This window comes from Thermobia domestica, chromosome 5, assembly GCF_964235325.1.
Source record: "Thermobia domestica chromosome 5, izTheDome1.hap1.1, whole genome shotgun sequence".
Classification (NCBI taxonomy): domain Eukaryota; kingdom Metazoa; phylum Arthropoda; class Insecta; order Zygentoma; family Lepismatidae; genus Thermobia; species Thermobia domestica.
In genome coordinates, this window is record NC_137458.1 from 178,976,585 (window position 1) to 178,999,047 (window position 22,463).

The following is a 22,463-nucleotide window of genomic DNA, read 5'->3' on the forward strand; positions in this document are numbered from 1 at the left end:
TAATTTACTATAAACTTACAAATTTAACAGGTTAACGATTATTTTATTTTTTATTTTTTTTAAAGCGATGTTCAATACTATCTTGTTGGCTTCGGAGGGCCAGGTCAACGTGGACCTGAACTATATACCACAGGGGAAAGTGCAACTTTTGATGGAAAAGTTAAGAATATTGCCTTTGCACCCGAGAGGACCGAAGAAAGCAATATTTACGTCCGATATCTCAGACTGCTTCAACGTCTTCTTCTTCGAGAAATTGGTTATACTGACATATCTCGTGCCTTATCTGGAATTACTGAATTTCCATTCCGACCTGGTGCAACAAAAACAGTAGTGGCTGTTTTGCAGTCTGCGAGTGCTAGAGATTTGCATCTTCCAATTACGGTAAGTATGCTTTAAAACATTTAGAAAAATGTTATACTTGATGAAATTCATAAAATAAATAAATAAAATAATTATTATATTGTATAAAATATGAGCTTCATATTTTATACAAATTTTAATTGAGAAAAAGTAAGATGCGTCTCTCATATTCGCAGCAGTACAGAAATTGATCATATGGTTTATGAAAAATGTGCTGATTTCTCATTTTGAAATAACGATAATGCAGCGGGAGCGATGACATGAGTACCGGAAGTAAAGTCAGTAGTGACAATAGCAATGGTGGTGAGTGGATAAATTACGTGCCCAACAATACTGTGCCTGCAGTTGACAGAAAGCTACTTTTGCTAGTTTCAGTTTTTCAGTATTTTAATTTTTTCAGTGTTTGGTATGTAATGTTTTTATGATAAAATAAAATATGAACCTATTGTACCTAATTATTTTTCCTGAATCTATCGGTAAATGATTACCGGAATTTTTTCTCTTTCCTTTGTTTATATTCGGGCATCATCTTTATATCTTTTCCTCTCCTTTAAATTTTAGAGTGCGGCTTATATTTGGCCCAATATAGTAAATGTAATTAACTTTCCTGAAAACTATGAATTCGACACTAATCTGGGTCAATTGAGTCACTTCATTTTTCAATCCTCTTGCTGATGAAGTCTGAATGTAAACTTTAATGCTATCGGGAGTGTGGTTGCTTATCTTAGAGACACGGAAAACTATGGATTCGACTCTAATATCATTCGTTTTCGATTATTTTTACATTAACCTCCTTCCTACTCCGTAGGGGTACTAATGGAACCTAAACGTAAACTTATATAGGATTCGATGTTAATATAGGTCATTATTGATTATTTCTACTTGTTCCCTACTTCCCAAGCCGTCCTAGGGTGTTAGGAGTCTAACTCCCACTGAAGACTGAACTTGGACTTAAAGGGTATCAGAACTGTCACCAATCAACTTGAGAACACCCAAAACTATGGATTCGACACTAATATCGGTCGCTTTCGATTACTTTTGCATGTCACCATTTTCCCCAGATTTGATAATAGGACCTGAACTTGGATGTAAATGGCATCTAGAGTGACACTATTCATTTCAGCGACCCTCAAAATCATGGTAGCTAATATCGGTCGTTTTTGATTATTTTTCTCTATAACCTCTTCTACTCCCCCTAAATATGCCAAGGGTCTTATCCTCACAGTACTGTTTTCCAGACTGTGAGTATAACAAGTTTTGTTAAAATTGCTTCAGACGTTCCAGAATTATGTTGGAACATACACACACCCATCCAATATGCATCTAAAAAGTTCGGTGAATGGTCTCAATAAATTAAACAAAAATTACAATCAAAATACCTTTACTGACTTTCAAAGTAATCACTGTTAGCCATAACACACTTCTGACATCGGTTGTAAAACTGTTGGAAACTGTCAGCAAGCGCTTCTTGTGGAATCGCTCGAAGCACCGTGGTTACGCATTGTTAGATATCCGCAACGTTTGCGAAACGTAAGCCTTCCAGCGCTAATTTAAGACAGACAAACAAAAAGAAATCTATCAGCGCCAAATCTTGAGAATAAGGAGGATGGTAAAGAACAGTCACCCTGAATTAAGCAAGAAAGTGGAGCACGCGGATCGCAGTGTGCGGATGGGTGTTGTCGTAGAAGAATTCCGCTGTCTACTCCGGTACAGTTCTGGCCGAACCCGTTGTAACAGCCGTTTTAAAATTCCTTCATAAACTTCCATGTTGAGAGTTTGATCCTCGGGTAGAAACTCATGATGGCTAAACCCCTTGCTGCAGAAAAAGGCGGTCAACATTGTCTTAATATTAGATGTTGTCAGCCTACCTTTTTTTTTTTTTTTTTTTTTTTTTTAAGACGACGAATTCCATACCATTGACTGTCGCTTCTCATTTTCTGTATTGATGGTTTTCAGAAACTGCGGATTCCGATCAGACATGTCGACGAAATCTCTAGACGTTTCCATCCGAGTTTGCTTTTGTTCGTCTGTCAGCGTATGCGGTTAATTCGGGCACAAATCTCCAGCTTTTAGAAATGTTCGTGGACAATAGTGCTTACACTGTCTTTGCTTATCTTTAACTCTTCTGCTATCATTCTTAAAGAAAGCTGCCGATCATCCCCAAGCATCTCTCGCACTCGTTGAATGTTGTCTGGAATTGTGCTTGTTGACGGTCGACCCGAATATGGCTCATTCTCGACTTCTTCCTTTCCATCTCTAACGCGTTTAAACCACTTAAACACACACTTTTTACTCACTGCTTCAGCACCATACACTTGCACTAACATTCCATAAGTCTCCATAGCTGTTTTCCCTAATTTGATGCAAAACTTCATGTTAACGTGTTGCTCCATTTTGTAATGATACTAGTTCTTACACTGACTTTATTAGCTTCATCCCAGGTGCACCAGTGCTTCACTTCGGTGATTTGTAAGATAGGGAGAGCTTGTTGACATGTCTCTCAATACGTATGCGTGGACATCTCATCCTAACCAGCGTGGTTTTAACATATGGGATCATTCACCCTACTTTCCAGACACACCTTGTATAGATATATAAAATACAGATGAATTAAAAAATGAAAATATGCTTATATACATATATATATTGGAAAATTTTACTGCTTACAACAATAGTATTATGTCTTGTTTATTCATATAGTTAATGTGGAAATCATTATTATTGTTACGTATTTTTATGAATTTTTTTTCCCATTATCATTAAACATGTGTTGGTTATAGCTGTTAAAATTTTAATCCCTTAATTGATTTGACTAGACACTGGTTGGTAACCGCATTATTTCTTTTCTCATACAGCTTCATTTCGGTCCGGTATTAATTAAAATTTATCCTTCCAACGTTAAATTATACTATACAAAATACAACATTACACAGGAACTTAATTAAACTGTATTCTAATTTTAGTTTTTACTACGCATCTGAATAGTTTTATTTTTGAAGCACAGCCACATTGATACAATTGAACAAAGAACTTTCTAAGATCATTTCTAACAAGAAAAGTCAATTTTGAAACTGAATTGAATATCAAAGCTTGTTTGTTTAGAACTAAACATGACTTAATGCTTAACCGACAACTAAAACTGTGGTAGTCGTTCTTTTCATCCTTCAATAACAAATCGAAGAAAAAATAATAGTTCTTTAAAATATATAAAATTTTTATTTTCTTACCTTTTCTAATTATCATATTTTTTTCCATAGCTCCTTCAGTACAGGATAAGCAGATTTACTTCATACTTAGCAGACCAAGGAATCTCACTCCATGTAGTTTTACCAGTAGATTTAAGTTCTGCAAGTATTACAGATAAAAAGGAAGCAAGATTGATAATTGGTAAGTATTTAAATGTGGAGATGAAATGAAATTTTTGAGTTTTATGTCCCACGATTATGCCGGCTAGGCGTAAATGTGGAGATGACAATACAATTGTTTGCTTTCCAGTTTAAAAATAAATTTAAGTTTTGAAAGCATTGTGTATACAGATACGAAGGATGAAAAATTGATAATCTATAAATGCTCAAAACGGGAAAAGATGACGGATAGTACAATTGTTCACTTTTTAGTAACATCATGTTTTAACGTTAGTGTCAGTAATAATATGTATGTTTTAGGTCACCATGTACATCCTATTGTTGAGATGTTTCTCACCAGTGATGCAATTTTTCCATTTTTCAATTGACACTGCTTGAACTGTTGAAGTAAAGTATCTGGCATGAAATATGTCTCTTCGGACCTACCCAATCTCAAGACTTCAATACTGTTAAACTAGTGGTCAGTTGTGGAGCTCATACTTCGAAGCATATATATATCCTCCTTTATCCTCGCTAACGAAAATGAGCACTGCACTGCATAAAAAATGGTGCAATATTTCTTGTATATGCCTTGATTTTACTAAAAATAAAATTTGCTCTTCAGGATAACGGTGGTTCCACGGCGTATTAAGCAGACACGTTACAAATAGCCATATGGTTATCAATATTGCAACGTGACTGCTTAATACGACGTAGGATCAAGATTAGTCTGGAGCACAGATTTCATTCGTCGCGAAATGAAGTCAGACGTAGAAATAAATTTGATGATACTGCCTCAAAAAATAAATAAATAAAAATAAAATAAAAGTTGTGTATTTTCCCTAACGAGTACACAACTCGCAACGACGTGGCATATTCTCTACAAGATGGCTTAGAGTTCTTAGGACAGAAGGCTCATTCCTTACGAAGTGCAGTGAGGGGCTCTGGAATTGTTTATGGGGATTTATATCTGGAAGCCTTGCTGGCTAGTCTGTGCAATGGATATCTTCATTTTCTAGAAATTTATCACCATCTTGGCTCGAGCACGTGCATTATTGAAAATATGAGTGAACTGCGTATCTGAATAGTTCCGCATATTGGATTGCTTCATCTCTAAACCTCTGGGCACTAACAGTACCTTTAACCCCGTGCGTCCGTTTGATATGATACCTGTCCATATTAGTATTCAATTCACCACCGAACTGGTCTCATTCCGCACTATTAAATCTTATTTCATTTTCTCTGTATACGAATGTACAATAGGATTAGTTTTGCTAGTCTACCAAAACCGGTAGTGATTGAAATTTACTACTACTGATTTTCATAGAACAAAGACGGTAGAGATATCGAGATGCGATATTTTGCAATTGATTCAGAGTCCCAAAAATAGATTCCATCTTCTCCGTTAATCTTCTATTCTAACCGATTGTGGTTCAAATTAACCCTTTCCAGTTTCAACATTTATCGCCGTAGAACAAAATGGCAGTAAATAGCGACAAGCGGGTTTCTCCATTCGATTTGGGATATCAAGAGAACATACCATCACAACACGTAACACTGTACCAAAACCGGATTTGGTTAAAATTAACTACAACTTATGGTTTCAATACTGATTTCCAGGGCAAAAGTTGTAAGTGATATCGAGATACAGCTTTCTCAATCGATTCAGCTTGGTAAGAGTAGGTTTGACTTCTCTGTTAACTATCTATTCAATTCCAAATTGGTTCAAATTAACGCCATAGAACAAAAACAATAGACATAACGAGTAAGGCCTTGCTGATATAGATTCAGTGTCCGAGCAACAGTTTCTATCTTTGATCTTATTCTTCTATTGAATTGAATTGAATTGAAAAAGGCTTTATTCAAGCGGGCGAGGTTCAGCATATTGCTGCTCTACCACCTAACCCTTGTCAAGGAAGTATATTGAGTTATACAAAAAACATACAATCAATTGAGTCAAAAGATTCGGTTATATACAACAAAAATACAGGTATACATTAATATTATGATAACAAGGCCTTGTGTCCATCTTAAACACAAACTAAATACAACTTTCTTACAAGGCTGTCTATAATCTTTATTATGAATTAACTAGAAACGTTACAGTATCGGAAGCATGTCACTTCCTTCTTTAGACTACTACTCCAACTGAAATCATAAATAACATTACATCATTTGTTATCTCTACCAATCGGGAATCACTTTTCATTAAAATTCAATATATATGTCCATTGTTGTGACAATTTTAAATTCTTAACAGACATAATACATTGTTAACAGATCTTTATATTTCTTTTAACATATATTAACTAAAATAAATACTAATTAACTACCTAAATATTGAAATTTTCTACTATTGAATACTAATTAACTACCTGAACATTGAAAAAACACATAAATAAATTTAACCTTATATTGCTCTTATATTCTACCTTTCTTCTTTCTTCTTTTTTCAAAATATCCTCCCACTCTTCATTAATATTCAAACCACTATTCCAGTTCATAGCTTTGTCGTAAACTTCTTTTATCCTCTTCGCTTCTTTCCACTTTCTAACCAGTTGTCTCCCTTCATATTCCAATATTTTCGCTCCTTCCCAGTTTACTTCTTGGCCTGTTTCATCGACGTGCTTGTAAATGGAATTAGTGTTTCTCTTCAATCTTACATCATCTTTGTGTTGTTTTAAACGTTCTTGCATTCTCTTCTTGGTTTCCCCTACATACACCTTATCGCACATCCCACACGGTACTTCATATATATCACTCCTTTTTTACATAATTCCGCTGACGTTCTCATCTTCTTTTTCTATATGATATCTATTATCTTCATTCCTCCTTTCCTGTACGTCTTAATACCTTCTCTCTTAAGAATTCTTCTTATCTGCTCTGATATCACCCCTGCACTTTCAATACCATGCCATCTTTTTTTCTTGTCCTCTTCTTTCTCACTTTTCTTCCTTCTCTTCCTGATCTTTTTCTTGTCCTTTTCACTGTAACAATTCTCTTTCAGCTGTTCCCATAGTCTTTCTATATCTTTCTCCTTTTGATTTTCCTTCATATTTATCATTCTGATCCTCTCTTCCATATTCCTAATGAAATTCAGTTTTGTTCCTTCATCAACATCACTTTTTTTATTGCAGTAAACTCCTTGCTGCACATTCTTTTTAGAACCACGATGTTATAAAACTTCCTTCCTTTGTTCTCATTACTTTGATATCTAAGAAATTTATTACATCTTCTTTTTCTATTTCCTCTTCTAACATGATACCTTTTCTTTCATCATTCAATTCTCCAATAACTTTTTCTAATTTACTTCTAGTTCCTTTCCATACTCCAAAACAATCATCCACATACCTACAAAACAATAGTAATTTATCACCACCTTTTTCCATCACTGTCGTCTCCCATTCATTCATTACCAGATCTACAGATCTGCATGGTAGAGGAGGAAATAGAAAAAGAAGGTGTAATAAATTTCTTAGATATCAAAGTAATGAGAACAAAAGAAGGAAATTTTATAACATCGTGGTTCCAAAAGGAATGTGCAGCAGGAGTTTACTGCAATAAAAATGTGATGTTGATAAAGGAACAAAACTGAATTTCATTAGGAATATGGAAGAGAGGATCAGAATGATAAATATGAAGGAAGATCAAAAGGAGAAAGATATAGAAAGACTATGGGAACAGCTGAAAGAGAATTGTTACAGTGAAAAGGACAAGAAAAAGATCAGGAAGAGAAGGAAGAAAAGTGAGAAAGAAGAAGAAGAGAAAGAAGAGGACAAGAAAAAAAGATGGCATGGTATTGAAAGTGCAGGGGTGATATCAGAGAAGATAAGAAGAATTCTTAAGAGAGAAGGTATTAAGACGTACAGGAAAGGAGAAATGAAGATAATAGATATCATAAAGAAAAAGAAGATGAGAACGTCAGCGGAATTATGTAAAAAAGAAGTGATATATGAAGTATCGTGTGGGAGGTGTGATAAGGTATATGTAGGGGAAACCAAGAAGAGAATGCAAGAACGTTTAAAACAACATAAAGATGATGTAAGATTGAAGAGAAACACTAATTCCATTTACAAGCACGTCGATGAAACAGGCCAAGAAGTAAACTGGGAAGGAGCGAAAATATTGGAATATGAAGGGAGACAACTGGTTAGAAAGTGGAAAGAAGCGAAGAGGATAAAAGAAGTTTACGACAAAGCTATGAACTGGAATAGTGGTTTGAATATTAATGAAGAGTGGGAGGATATTTTGAAAAGAGAAGAAAGAAGAAAGGTAAAATATAAGAACAATATAGGGTTAAGTTTATTTATGTGTTTTTTCAATATTCAGGTAGTTAATTAGTATTCAATAGTAGAAAATTTCAATATTTAGGTAGTTAATTAGTATTTATTTTAGTTAATATATGTTAAAAGAAATATAAAGATTTGTTAACAATGTATTATGTCTGTTAAGAATTTAAAATTGTCACAACAATGGACATATATACTGAATTTTAATGAAAAGTGATTCCTGATTGGTAGAGATAACAAATGATGTGATGTTATTTATGATTTCAGTTGGAGTAGTAGTCTGAAGAAGGAAGTGACATACTTCCTAAACTGCAACATTTCTAGTTAATTTATAATAAAGATTATAGACAGCCTTATAAGAAAGTTGTATTTAATTTAGGTATATATTAAGATGATAGAAAAAAAGAAAAGAAAAAAAGTGGTACTTTTAACAAAACACACTCACGAGCAAAGTACCACAAGTGAAGAAAAAAAAGCATACGAATACAAACATGAAAACAAACCGATCAATAACATACAGACAAAATAAGTTATGCTTGTGATTCACAATGCAGGGAGGAGGGTGATGAAATATTTTTAACATTGCATGATTATTTAATAAAGAATATTTACCATATCTTTCGTTTACCTGGTTCAAGTGATAGAAAGAAATCATGGGTACCTAAACTTAAATTTTGTTGGCTGAGTAAATAAATTTTTAACATTTTCTTGAAATAATTAAATGTTTTAGCTTCTTTTACTACATTTGGTGGAGCATTCCATGACCTTGGTGCTAATATTGAAAATGCCGCAGTGGTTTGCTGGAGTCTATGGTGTGGAATATCAAACGTATTTCTTTTGCGTGTTAAGTGAGTGTAAATAGTTGACCTAGCAGTGAGTTTCTTGTATAAATACGCAGGACGTGTTGTTTTAGGAGTTTTTATAAATGGGAGAACAATAATGCAAATGTCGTCTTCTGGACGTTGTCAGCATGGTATTGTTGTTCAGAATAGGCAAAATATGATCAAATTTTCGTATGTTGTAACAGAAGCGGATGCATGAATTTTGTACCTTTTGGATCAGGATGGCATTGCTTTTTGTTAGAAGCGGCCATACACAACATCACAATAATGAAACAAAGACAGTATCAGCGTTTGTGTCAGGAGTAGCTTGGTATCTTTGGACAGACACTCTGGTATTTTGTACAAGTTTCTTAGTATTCCTAGAGCTTTTGAATACTGAGTAGAGACGTGATTATTCACAGAAAGGTTATCGTCAATTTGTACTCCAAGACTTTTTACACAAGGTGAATAGCTAATGTTTGAGTCCATTATTTGTAATTCTAATTTGTCAGAAACAATTTTATTAAGTTGATTAGCGGAACCTAGAACAGTATAAGTACATTTTAAGGGATTAATAACAAGACCGTTATTAATACACCAGTTACTGATAGTCTTAAGATCTTGGTTAAGGAGTCGAACAACGTGTGGTAAGTCCTGAGGCAAGGCTTTTATAAATAATTGAGTGTCGTCTGCGTAACAGTACATCTTTGAATGCTGTACAACAGAAACCAGATCTGTAGTGTATAAGGTAAAAACAAAACTGGCCCTAAAATAGAGCTTTGTGGAACACCTGTATCAAGAACAGCAGCTTCAGAAATTTTATAATGAGAGGAACTACTTAAAGTAACTTGCTGTTTTCTCTTATGTAGATAGGATTCGAACCATTTTATGGTATTTACTGAAAAGTTATAGTATTTCATTTTTGCTAAGAGAACATTATGCTGTACAAGATCAAATGCCTTTGAGAGGTCAAATAAGACTAGTATGACCACATATTTGTCATTTAGTGCATGAAGCACATTGTCTTTAATATCTAACGAAGCAGTAGAAGTGCTGTGAAATTTACGAACCCACATTGTTTGCATGGAAGTATGCCAGAGCTATCAATATATGAAATCATTTGCTGAAGCACTAACTTTTCAATTACCTTTGAAATAACTGGCAATATACTTATTGGCCTAAGGTCACTAGTTGATTTAATACAAGACTTCTTTGGTAATAGCAGAATTTTAGCTAGTTTCCAGTGATCAGGGAATTCCATTCGATAAAGAGTAGTTCACAATATTAGATAAGGGAGATATGATAAGAGGTAAAGCTATTTTAAGCATTAATTTATTGGATTTAATGCATTGGATTTAATGTTAAAAATTGCTCTTCTAACTTCATGTTCATGAACAGGTCTTAACATGAAAGGAGTTCCACAAGCTGTCTCTTTCAGTGAACTGTACCGATTTATTTGTTTATCAAATGTATCGTCACTTGTTACTGAGATTTCGGAAACCTTAGCAAAATGACGATTTATGTCATCAGAACAATTTAGTTCTTCAGGGAGGTTCAACGATGAACTTTTTCCACCTATTCCCAAATTATGTAACGTCCGCCAAGTGTCTATTGTTTTTAGCGTTATCTATACGAAAGAAAAATACGCAATCTTTTCTTGTCGAATAACTGCCGTAGTAAAATCACGACGCTCTTTGTACTTATCCCAGTGTTGCTGCTACTTAGTGCGTTTGAACCTGCGGAGCGCACGATCGCGTATTTTAATTAACAGCTTCGTATTACTAGACACATAAGGCAATTTGTTATTCGAAACTTTAGCTCTTTTTATTGGCGCGTGCTGATCAAACAGATGTTTTAAAGAAGTCTGAAGAAAATTAACTATAGCATTTGTAGATTCCTGAGATTCAATTTGTTTCTAGTTCAAGGCTTCAGCATTTTGTAGAAATGCGTCATGATTAAATATATTAAAGTTGAGATAACGAATAATATTAAATAACTTTCTTGGCGGTTTTTTAATGTTCAGGATAGCATGTGTCACCCAGTGATCGGATGATCCAATGGGTGGACTAACGCCACTTGATGCTATCATGTCCATTTTATCGGTAATAATGAGATCGAGTAATGATTCACCAAACTCTGTTATTCTGGTTGGTTCTTTAATGAGTTGGACAAGCTTAAACATATTCAGGATAGGGTTCAAATATTTTGTTTCGGCTTTGTCAAGACAGAGCTGATCACAATTTAGGTCACCTAGTATATAAAGACAATCAACTTGTGGATATACATGTGTAATCAGATCCTCAAGAATAGACAATTTGGTGTTGTGGGTATTTGGAGGTCTATACATTGATACGATACCTATGGGTAGCGAATTTATTTTCACCATTACCGTAAAGCATTCTACTTGATCTGAGTTGGGTATTTCAACCAGTTTCACATCCAAATTTTCAAGATAATACATTAAAATTCCTCCAGCATGATGTTCTCTGTCTTGCCGATGAACGGACTAGCCAAGTATATTAATGAGCCTTGTATCAGTTGAATTGTCAAGCCACGTTTCACTAACTATAAAAATAGCACACTGTGATTCTAACATTAGTAAACGTATTTCATCTATTTTCGGTAAAATGGAACGAACATTAGCATGCATAATTAAAAATTTAGACTGTTGTCCTGCCGTACACTCAAACCTTTCCTGAATAGTTTTGTTGATACTAGTATTTAAATGTTCCCTTGTACCATACCAGTGGTCATGAATGCTCCTTTGTACTATGTCTACGTTACTCATAACTATTGTTAAACAATTTTCTTACAATATAACTACAATATAGCGGTAATGTACCAACTTGTAAACCCTTTAAAGCTAGAGTGGTACCCACCTTTGTCTCAGACTTTGAAAAACAGTAATATAAACCTGATCCATCATCTCCATAGAGAATAAGTGACCTACTTTTTGCAAGAACAGAAATTTCACTACAAGTACACCCCTAAATATTGACATATACAAAAACACAATGGACACTAACAAAAATATCGTAAGACTGTATTGTACAAACATAATGAAGCAGTCACTAAGAGAAGTGTTCTGTAGACTAATCAACATAACACAAATATTTAAAAAAATCTATATACACTTTCACAACAGATGAAACTCAGCCAACATTTGCTGTTGCTGAGTTTAAATGGCTTCTAGCTCACTTACAGTGGTTATGAAGTACTTTTGCTTCCCTTTCACAACTACTATTTTACCATCTTGAGTAAAAACGTCTCTTGTACCAAACTTCTGTGTCGCGTTTTTGAGTAGTTGAAGCCGAGCCTTACAAAGATCTTCTCTGATTGTGATACCTGAATTCTTTAACTTTCTTTTGCTTCTAAATACCAATGATCTGATCCTGTAATTTGTAAATTTCACCATGATAGGTCTGTTCTTACCAGAAACCACTGGGCCAATTCTGTGTGTTCAACACAGGTCAGAATTCTGAAGTTTGACTCCAAGACGATCTTCAAACACAGACGAAGCAATTGCATCTGTATCTTCTCCTTCAAGTTCCGGTAAACCGAAATTTCTTATACTGTTCCGCCGTTGGTACTGCTCTAGTTCTACAATTTTGTCACTTAGATCAGCAATTGTTTTGTCACGTTTTTTAAATTCACTCTTCATGTTGTGCATATTTGTTTTCAGATCGCTAACCTCATCACAGTTAAATTTCATAGTTTCCTCCAAACGTTCAATCACCACCTTTATTACAGTTTCAATAATATAATCTACTATGACCTTCGTTACCTCTGGAGACTGAACGGCCGATTTCACTTCACTACAAATCTGTTTCACAAGATCATCTTTTACATTTTGGGATGACCGTGCATTTGGAGTGCCGGTGTTCTCGCTTCGTGTATTCTTCGGCATATTTCACTATTAACACACAGAAAAACAATAAATATTTACTTTAAAAGCAAGCTTAATGGTTTATGAACAACAAATACATAAACTCAGCACTATCTTCATAAAAAATCACTTCATAAACAGCACAAAAGTGGGAGAATTGTTACGCACTCTTAAACGCTGGCGGCCATCTTGAAAAGTCTATTGATAACTGTATAGTTATAGATGTACTACTTCAAGTTTGAATATTAAATTCACATAGTCACATTGTGAAACGAAACTCACTTGTTTATTTATACGATTAACGTCAAATATATACTCATGACGTTCTCGTCAGAATTTCTCACATGAGAACTATCAATTCTCACAGACCTGAAAAAAAAAAAAAAAAAAGAGCTTACATTCCAACACTTCACTTAATGTTCTTCTGTTACAAAGACAACCTGAATGAGACTTTAACATTTGAAGTAATAATAATAATAATAATAATAATAATAATAATAATAATAATAATAATAATAATAATAATAATAATAATAATAATAATAATAATAAAATGAGGTTTACAGTTTGAAAATACATCAAACTAATCAACATTTTTTCTGAAGAGAACACACGATAGCATCATTACATGCTTGTTATTGCAGGGTATGATGACAGGTATGTCTACAGATTAAGTGATGCTAAAAAGAAGCAACTTGAGGGTGACAGTGCTATCCGCTCAGATTTACATCACGGTGATTTACTTATTGCATCAGCTGCTGAGCAAGTAAGTGGAAAATTTGTACTTTCATTAGTGATTGTCATTCTTATCATATTGATAAATACTGTATAAATTTGATAGCACATGCAGTTTAAGTTTGTTTTACTTGGTTTTAATAGAATAGAATAGAATAGAATATTTATTGTCATTAAACAACATTTGTTGCAATAGACATTGTCAGCATATAAATAAATATATACAAAGAAAGAAAGAAAGAAAAAAGTTACAATTTACACTTGTCTTCAAATTCGTTGATACTATAAATAGAATTACTTACAAGAAAAGATTTACAATGTTTTTTGAAATCAGTATCACACATCATTCGTATATGCACTGGTAATGTATTATATAGTTTCATTCCTGTATATTTATAACTTCTTTGTGTTATACTTAGCCTAATATAAGGCGTATTTAAGTCATCTTTATGTCTAGTATTATATGAATGGATATTGTTACGATAACCTAAACTGCTCTCATTTTCTTTAACGTACATAAGACAACTATAAATATATAGAGAGGGAACTGTCATAATTTGTAAATCCGTAAAATATTGTCTACACGATACACCATCAGTTTAACCTTTTATTGCTCTTATGGCTTTTTTCTGCCATTTAAAGACAGCCAATAGTTTTCTTAATCGTTTAGAAATCTATACCGAAGACGAAATCAAAACATAATGTACTATTGGAGATACTGTCATTAATTGTATTAAGAGTTTATTATCTATCTTTTTCCATTTTTCTTTTTCTTTCATTTTTTCTTCCATTCTTTTTCCTCTTTTCTTTTTCTTTCATAGAGTTGGTTGTCTTTTACCACGACTAAATTTGGACGTTCATAAAGAAAACACTTTACATTAGGAAGACTTTCGGCTCTTATTACGAATGGTGTTGTACTGTAACAAAAACGAAGTAACTTTCGTGCAGTGTTACTATACTGATCCATAGTATAAGTAGTAGTAGGAGGAGGAGGAGGAGGAGGAGAAGGAGTGTAGCAGTAGCAGTAGCAGTAGGAACTGATTAGAAGCCCCGCAGGGGTTCGTTGGATTCTATTCTCGACATAAAATGGGCAAATTAAAGACTTCTCTAAATACTTCCGTACATTTTACAATCTGTGGATCCGTATAGTAAAACAACACCGTAATTTTGTTTTCATTAAACACATTAAACATCTTTTGGAAGGAAGCAATAATTATGTAAAAATAGACATTCTTCAATACACTCCACCTAGCCTCTTGTACATACAAACATTTCTTACTAAATAAAGAGGTATACATTTATTCCACAGACGTGTTAAGAAAGATCCCTTCTCTTTGTGCACCTCGTTTATTTTAAGACATGGGCTTCGGAGAAATGTTTCCAAAAATTGTTTTAATATCACACGTTTAGCCTTTTAGGTTAAGAGAGACGGATGATTAAGGCAGGTGAATGATGGAACAATTCACGAAATGTGAACGTGGAAGGAAATAGGAATACCCTGAGAAACCCACGGACACGATATTATCCATCACAAACTTACTTGACCAGGAATCGAATCAGAGACCCCACGCACTAGAAATAGGGGCTCTAACACTGAATCACCGTGCCACTGAGAAATGTTTCAAGATAAAGGATTTTGAAATATGAGTATATAGTACATAAAGTTTTAAACCGGTACTTGGTTTTAGTAGTTTATTTTTTAAATAATTAAGAAAGCTATACCGAATAAGAAATCAAAACATAATGTAATATTGAAGATACTTTCATTTCATATATACCGGAATGATACATAGCGTAACACAACTATGATAATCTAGGAATTACGTGAGCCAAAGAATACGGTTTCAAATAATCAATAACGTTTTTACAGTAACTTTTTACGATGAAAGAAAACATTAACTTACCTATAATTAATCTGGGGAAGGAAGGGTAGAAAACGTGTTTAATGTTAAAACGGCTAAATAGAACTTTGGATAGATTTAATAAGATATTATGCAACTTATTATTCTACACTCACTTTGATATGAAATGGATTATTGTTTTAGATTTAATCTCAGGATAGTCAATTATAAATAAAAAGGAAATTTATTAATTGTTATCTTTATTGCTTTCTTAAGGGAAAAGCAAATCATTGTTAATATGATATTTCATCCACTTAGTTGTGGTCACTTTAGATCGAATCCGTATCGAATCCGCAACACTTGTTATCGCAGCATGCTTTGCTACTGTATCAGCACTCTCGTTTTCCCATGTGCTGAAATGTCCCAGCACTTACAAGTTACCGGTGACACTGCCTCTCTGCTGTAGCTGACCTTAGCTTACAAGAATGTTTTGTACGAGATTGTGTTTAGTAAAGACGTTCTGCATGCTTTTAACAACGCTGTGCAAATCAGTACAAATAGGGACAGAACATGGTGAAAGGCAAAGCACAGTGTCAAGACAAAGACAAAGACAAAGGAAGTTAATGAAGATGCAGGAAATTCGATATAATGAACAGTTAAGAAGCAATTAAACTCACTCATTATTGTAGAAACTACTATACGTTATTAATTAATAGTATTATGAGAATAATTCATATGATATCCTTCAATCTCAACCTAATGCATTTTTAGTCGTTAAATATGTTCGTATGCAAAGCGTTTAGATGACACTATAAGATGCTTTGATGCGTAAAAGTGAAGATATTAAGACAAATGTTTAGTTAAGCAACCTATTTACTTTATTTCATAAGAGAAGTCATATCTTGGCTATGACCTGGGGCAATTCCGTTCTTGAACATGGCAAGATATCCAAGTAGAAAATATCACACTGAAAAGTATACTCATTTATGGATTTATTTTTATTTTATCTAATGATTTTTGAACCTTGACTTTTATTTTTAGAAAATGATTTTCCAAATAAAATATTCCTTGTATATACTTCTTGTATTATTTTATTTTGAACTAAGGAAATTCTTGTTTATTCTATGAGTTCTCTTTCTCTCATTCTCCTTCATACGTGATTCTTATTTATTATGATAATACGAACCACAAGATAGAAAAAGTTGATCCTTCGTTATACGTATCTACAAGGAATAAAGCATTTGAGCTGGGTGAGAATTTAAAGATAACTCATGTCTAGAAATAAAAGAAAATGTTATATTTTAAGACATTTATATATATATATATATATATATATATATATATATATATATATATATATATATATATATAAATATATATATATATATATATATATATATATATATATATATATATATATTAAATATATATATATATGTATGCATGTATGATACCACTAGCTTCAAATTTATACTTAATATTTGGCCTTAAATCATTAAAAAATCTGATCAAAGCAAACATTCTTAATAATCTGGGGTACAGTTTCGACAATATATCATCGCCCTCATCAAATATATTATTAGATAATATCTTTTATAAAGGCGCTGAAACTTTAACACAAATTTTAATAGCAACTGTCTGCTTTGGCCAAAGTGTATTTTTTATTCAAGTTGTACTTAGTTTCAAAGCTAGAAAGAGCAATCTTCAGAGAGGAAATAATATTTATTTCAATTTATAGCTGTATCTTGGTTTAGTATAGCGAAATATTAGAAATTAGTGGCATTGCTGATATTGTATGTAATAGCTTTCGTATTACTAATCTATATAGAACCATCTAAAGCAAAATGTAATTAATTTACAGTACGTAATGTAGGCAGTAGAACAAGAAAGATCGTGCACAAGTAATTAACATATTGTTTTATCTCTTTTTTCTTTTCTTTCCTCAAAAAGACTTATGGATCAGTATTTAGTTCTCGAAGCTTCCATGAGTTGAATAAACCTGCACAGAGAAAGCAATTCGTACAAGTTGTCTCATTGCGTGTAGCACAGTCCTTGGAACCTGATGCATGCCAGCAGTGTAATTGTGTGTTAGTGCATGGGCTGCACACACAGACACAGTGTAGACCTTGCGAGCGAAGGCAGCGCCAAAGACAGAGTGAGGCTCTAGTGGCACCACCAGTAAGTATTATTTTATTATTTTTCAATAGATTACACACAAGTTTATAGTACATTATATATTGGATTATACGAGTCCTGAATTAATATTTCTCGACAAATTGTACATTTTAATATATATATTACTTTTTTCTATCCTTGACAGCATGATGATTTACCAGAAACCTATCTGTCAGCCTTAGTTGATTTTAGTTCGCTTCCGCTCGAGATTAAAATACTTCCTTCAAATTGTAACGAAAAAGATATGCGAGCGAGGTCACGTTTCGTCTACTGGATAGCTTACTTACACGACATTGTTTAGATCAAGCATGATGTGCTTCTGCCAGTTATTCCTCCATCATTTATTTTAAGCGAGATATATTGCATACAGAACTTTCAATAGTAGTACTACGTTCTAACCTATAAATATTATAATATAAGAGAAAATTTAATTTTTCCTTAAACTTTTGAAAGAAGAAGTTTCAAACATTAAAAAATTGATAAACCTTAATAAGGTAAGGCAGTGATCTGCATTAAAATAAATACGGAAAGTGTGCGGAAATATAGCTTATCTATCTAGCAGCCACATATTTTTTAAAGCCACAATTTTCCACAATTTTGGTTTGGAACCGTACATTTTATTTTACACCAGAACTGATGATATTACTTGACTTATTCATTAACTTTGTAAAAGACTGAGCTATCACGTGACTTTCTTATTTTCAATTCATAGGTGCTATCTACGGGATACAGTAAAAATAAATTATTGGCATTTGTATGAATTATTTTCAAAGCAGACTAACAAGTTCAGTTAGCATTACGTTATCAAATGCTTGAATTTTGTATTGCGAGGAACAGTTCAGGGACATGATACATATGAGTAAGCCAATGGCAAAACCCGTTAAATCCACTTTTTTGAAAAAAATGATTTAGTGGTTGCTCTGGAAACCTTAGTTGGAAAGCTTTTATTTCCAAATAGTATTCAGTAGAAAAAGCTATTTAAACTAGTTGAAAATTGACATTGAAATATGTGCCAATTTCCAAAACTTGTTAAATCCATCATGGTTACAGATGCAAGACCAATTAAATCCATCTTCCATATTCAGTTTCATAAACTGTTAAATCTCATACCTGCAAATAACGTCATGAGAAAACCAGAGTCAAACCCAGTTAATTCCATATTTCAAACAATTTGAGGTTTCGTACTGTATAGGATTAGTTAAGTAGTTTCAATATTTATTGCAACTTCTGGCAAATCATTCGAAATTTTATTTTTCAAAATTCTTGTCTGAACTTTCGTTATTTTTGTGTTTTTGGACTGAGAATTGAGGCACTAAATGACTTGACCTAACTGTTCATGACGTAGTTCTGTGCTAATCGGCATCTCTTTAATAATCACTAGACAAATAGACGCAAAATCCAAAGAAAATAATACTGTATGCAGCGATGATCATAATTTTGTTGTGCAGACATCAAAACTGCTAGAAAACATGCACGACGCTTGGAAAACTGGAAATGAAATGTAGCCAAAAAAGACAAGTTAAGTGGATTATCCTATGGTTTGAAGTCGTCTGTATTATTTTGCGGGGTAACACTTTAGTTTGAGCAAAACATTGTTGGGTGAGGTTCTTTTCTAAACAGTCACTTCACTTTGAGCAGAACCTCTTTCATATAAAAAAGGCTCTTGTCAATGTTCGAAATTGGCCTATAACATGAGTCCTGGTACATGTTCAAAGATGCAAAATATGAAGAAATAATTGAAAATTTCAGTACTGTTGTACATTTAGGAAAAGACTGTGAGATCATGGAATGGAAACATGCCTCTGGCGAAATATATATTAAAAAAAAAAAAAAAAAAAAAAAAACTGGTAATTAGCACTTTCAATTCCAAAAATCTCGAAAGGCTATTCTAAAAAAAAAAAAAAAAGAAAAAACGAAAAAAAAAAAAGCAATAGCTGTACAATAGTTCTGGTCCAAGGAGAACCATTTTTCAATTTCCAATCAGGCACCCTGAAACCAATTAGTAGGCGACAAAAGATTATAAGAAATGTCCCAATCGACACCGTTCCGAGGACACATTATGTCAAAGAAGAGAGACTGCATGACATTAAGTAGCTTTTGTTGTTACATTTCGGTGAAAATTGGGGAAACAACCCAAAGTTTACGTTTTACAAAGAGGTTTCTGCAGAAATACGAAACAGAGCGAACGGTGCTGCACCAGAGAACGACGACGATATGAATTTCCATTTGGTAAAAGATGATAAAGAGGAGCTTATGTAACTCAATTATTGCTAATTTAGATCAGTTGTTTTCAATTCAAACCAAAGTAACGTAGGGTTTATGTATCAATATTCATTTGTGCCAATCTGTACAATGTATAATAATTGATAATACATTTCTTCCAATATTTTAGTAGACATGATAGTGATTTCTGACTCTGATTCTACTTTTAACATGTTTTCTATCCAGAGCATCAACAAAAATGGTCGCTCATTCAAATGCAAAAGCTATTATTTCCATTTACATACGCAAGATCTGTTAAATCCAAACTATTTTCTTCAATAACTCAATTCAGAGACTAGTGTGATTATACAGCTTTTGACAGACCAACATTCATATTCTTTTTTATTTAAAATGTTTCTAATGTTATTTTACAATTATGAAGTGTTTAAACAGTTTTTCTCGATTTGCCACAAATTTTAAAATATGGATTTAACGGGTTTTGCTATTGGTCTACTCATATACAGTAATTAAGAGTGGAATATGTAACCATACTAGCCCAACGTTTGCTAATGTAATTTATCCCACAAAATCATTAACCTCAGCGAAACATTTTCATGAAAATGTGCCAGCAAATTAACTTAATATTTAATTGCTTAAACTGCTGTACAAAAGTTAATAGTGATACAATTTCTGGATGTTCCTTAACACGGTGTTTGTTACATCTTTGTACATCAATCCATCTAATAATCTTCTAGAATATTCGAAATTTATAAATTGGTGAATATAGAAGGAGTTAGTTTTTAAAGCTCACTTCTTGAGAATGAAATCTCTCGCAAAATGTCCCTTAGAAAATATACGGTATATGTACAAGTGATGTTCACATACATCACGTACTATTTCTGAAGCAACTTACCTGCATACTACATATGTTGATAATACGTTTTCATTCGAATATTGATTTGCGGAAGAAAAGAATATTTACATCTCTTATAGTAAATAAATACTGACATTTTGTCCAACATTTGGTGTGTTCATTGCACATTTCTATTTTACATAAATACTTGAGGACTACCTTAACCTGTTTTACCTTTCACTTGTTTCACCTACAGATCTTTCATTTATATTATTCTATTAATTTTAAAATGATTTTTCTTTGTATTAATAACAAATAATAATACGACTTTTGTGTTACTTTTCAGATCAAGGGTATCAAAGGCTGAGAAGAATGACTGATAGAAAACATCATTTTGTAGTAGATTGAAGAATGTAAGAAGAATGTATGCTATAATAATGTGTGCAAGTGTGTTTGTAAACAGAGTTCATCTTGAGCCTTGCATTTCCGTTGTATTTCATCATAATAGTTTATTTTAAGAAGAAAGAAAGAAGAAAAAAGAGATGCATGAAAATAAAAGAACAATTCATTGTAACGGAGAAAATTATCTATGCCTGAAAAATTCGAATAGATGACAACTTCTGTGAACTATTGAATAATTGTGTAATTTGTCATAAATTACCTAATAAAAGAGGAAGTACGAATTTGTTTCTGTATTTTTTTGCATTGTGTTTCGTATCTTTCAAAAACATTTATTTTTTTTTCCTTATTACAATTGCAGCATACTATAAGTCCAGTGATGAACGTAACATTTTTGAGAAAGTTTTTTTTTTTCATCAAATTCCAGAAAATTAATTTCTTTAAGTTGCTTTTTAATAGATAGTCAACCATATTGCCTCAGGAGACTAAGAAATTAATTGTGGATATAATAAGATCTAAATAAGCATTGTCAAATTTAGGAATTATGGGATCGTCACGAAAAGTATGGGGCCGCGGTGGCTCAGAGCGTTCACATCTGGTGCGTGGGGTCCCTGGTTCGATCCCATCCCACTCCAAGTGAATTTTGCAGTGGTTAAACACAGTGTATATGGATTTCTCCCGTTTCCTCCCACTTACTTTATTCCATTGTTATCATCCATCTCATCATCACTATCTCCCTTAGCCTCGAAGAATATTCATGGTACGTTAAACTTTAAAAAAAAGTCGCAAAGTGTGTCATTGAAATTAAAGAACTTGAAGAAGCGGTGAAAAATATCATTTAGAACAGTTGGCAACTATTTTTCTTAATTAGATAATTTACTGAAGAGCAACATTACTACTCAAGGATTCTCCATAAGGAGGAGGAGGAGAAATTCTAGGAGTAGATTTTTAATATTATAATGAGGATTAAGGGAAGGCGACTTAGTAACTTTTAAAGAGAACGGGATAGGAACTCCTGCCAAGCATAATAATACTGAAACAATTAAGAAGAGGATATTGGAGACTCTAACAAGAGCAGTGGAATCCTCTCTAAAAACCTGAAAGACAAAATGAATAACGCAAAGCAAGTTATGATTTAAGTAAATCTAAAAGGCATTGCGAAGAAAAGGAAACTTATTCATTGTCATATACATTAACAACATTATATACCTAAGTTACCACCGTCGGAATGGGTATGGCGTTAATTCTAGATTGGAAATGGTGTTCCCACTGTCCCATAATACAAAATTGTCGCTGGACGGTGGTGTAGATCGTACAGCTCATGCAAATAGACGTGAACAGTAAGCTGCGCGAGAAGGGAACGTAGGAGGAGCGAACAGTATAGTGGTGTGGGGCACGTTCGAAGGGAAAGTCCACGTAGCGAGAGCAATAAGATTGTTTCAAGAAGGAAGGCTGCAGTGGTACCAGCTCTGTTAAGGCAGAATTTGTCAAAAAAAATTGTGCTCTGAAATAACAAACGACAATCAAAGAATGAACGAAAAAAAAAAGACTTGAAATG

At 33.2% G+C, this 22,463-nt stretch overlaps 1 protein-coding gene across 1 annotated transcript in view; it reads left to right on the forward strand.

Moving 5' to 3' along the window:
• The window catches only part of apolpp (retinoid- and fatty-acid binding glycoprotein apolipophorin), a 248,875-nt gene extending 227,686 nt beyond the window's left edge, over positions 1–21,189 (forward strand). Inside the window, exons 48-52 of the mRNA XM_081759450.1 lie at positions 66–381; positions 3,618–3,747; positions 13,345–13,466; positions 17,227–17,454; positions 20,853–21,189. Coding sequence (XP_081615576.1) covers positions 66–381; positions 3,618–3,747; positions 13,345–13,466; positions 17,227–17,454; positions 20,853–20,873 — 817 coding nt within the window. The 3' untranslated portion in view covers positions 20,874–21,189. The remainder of the gene's footprint in view (positions 1–65; positions 382–3,617; positions 3,748–13,344; positions 13,467–17,226; positions 17,455–20,852) is intronic.
• Positions 21,190–22,463: the final 1,274 nt, after the last annotated feature.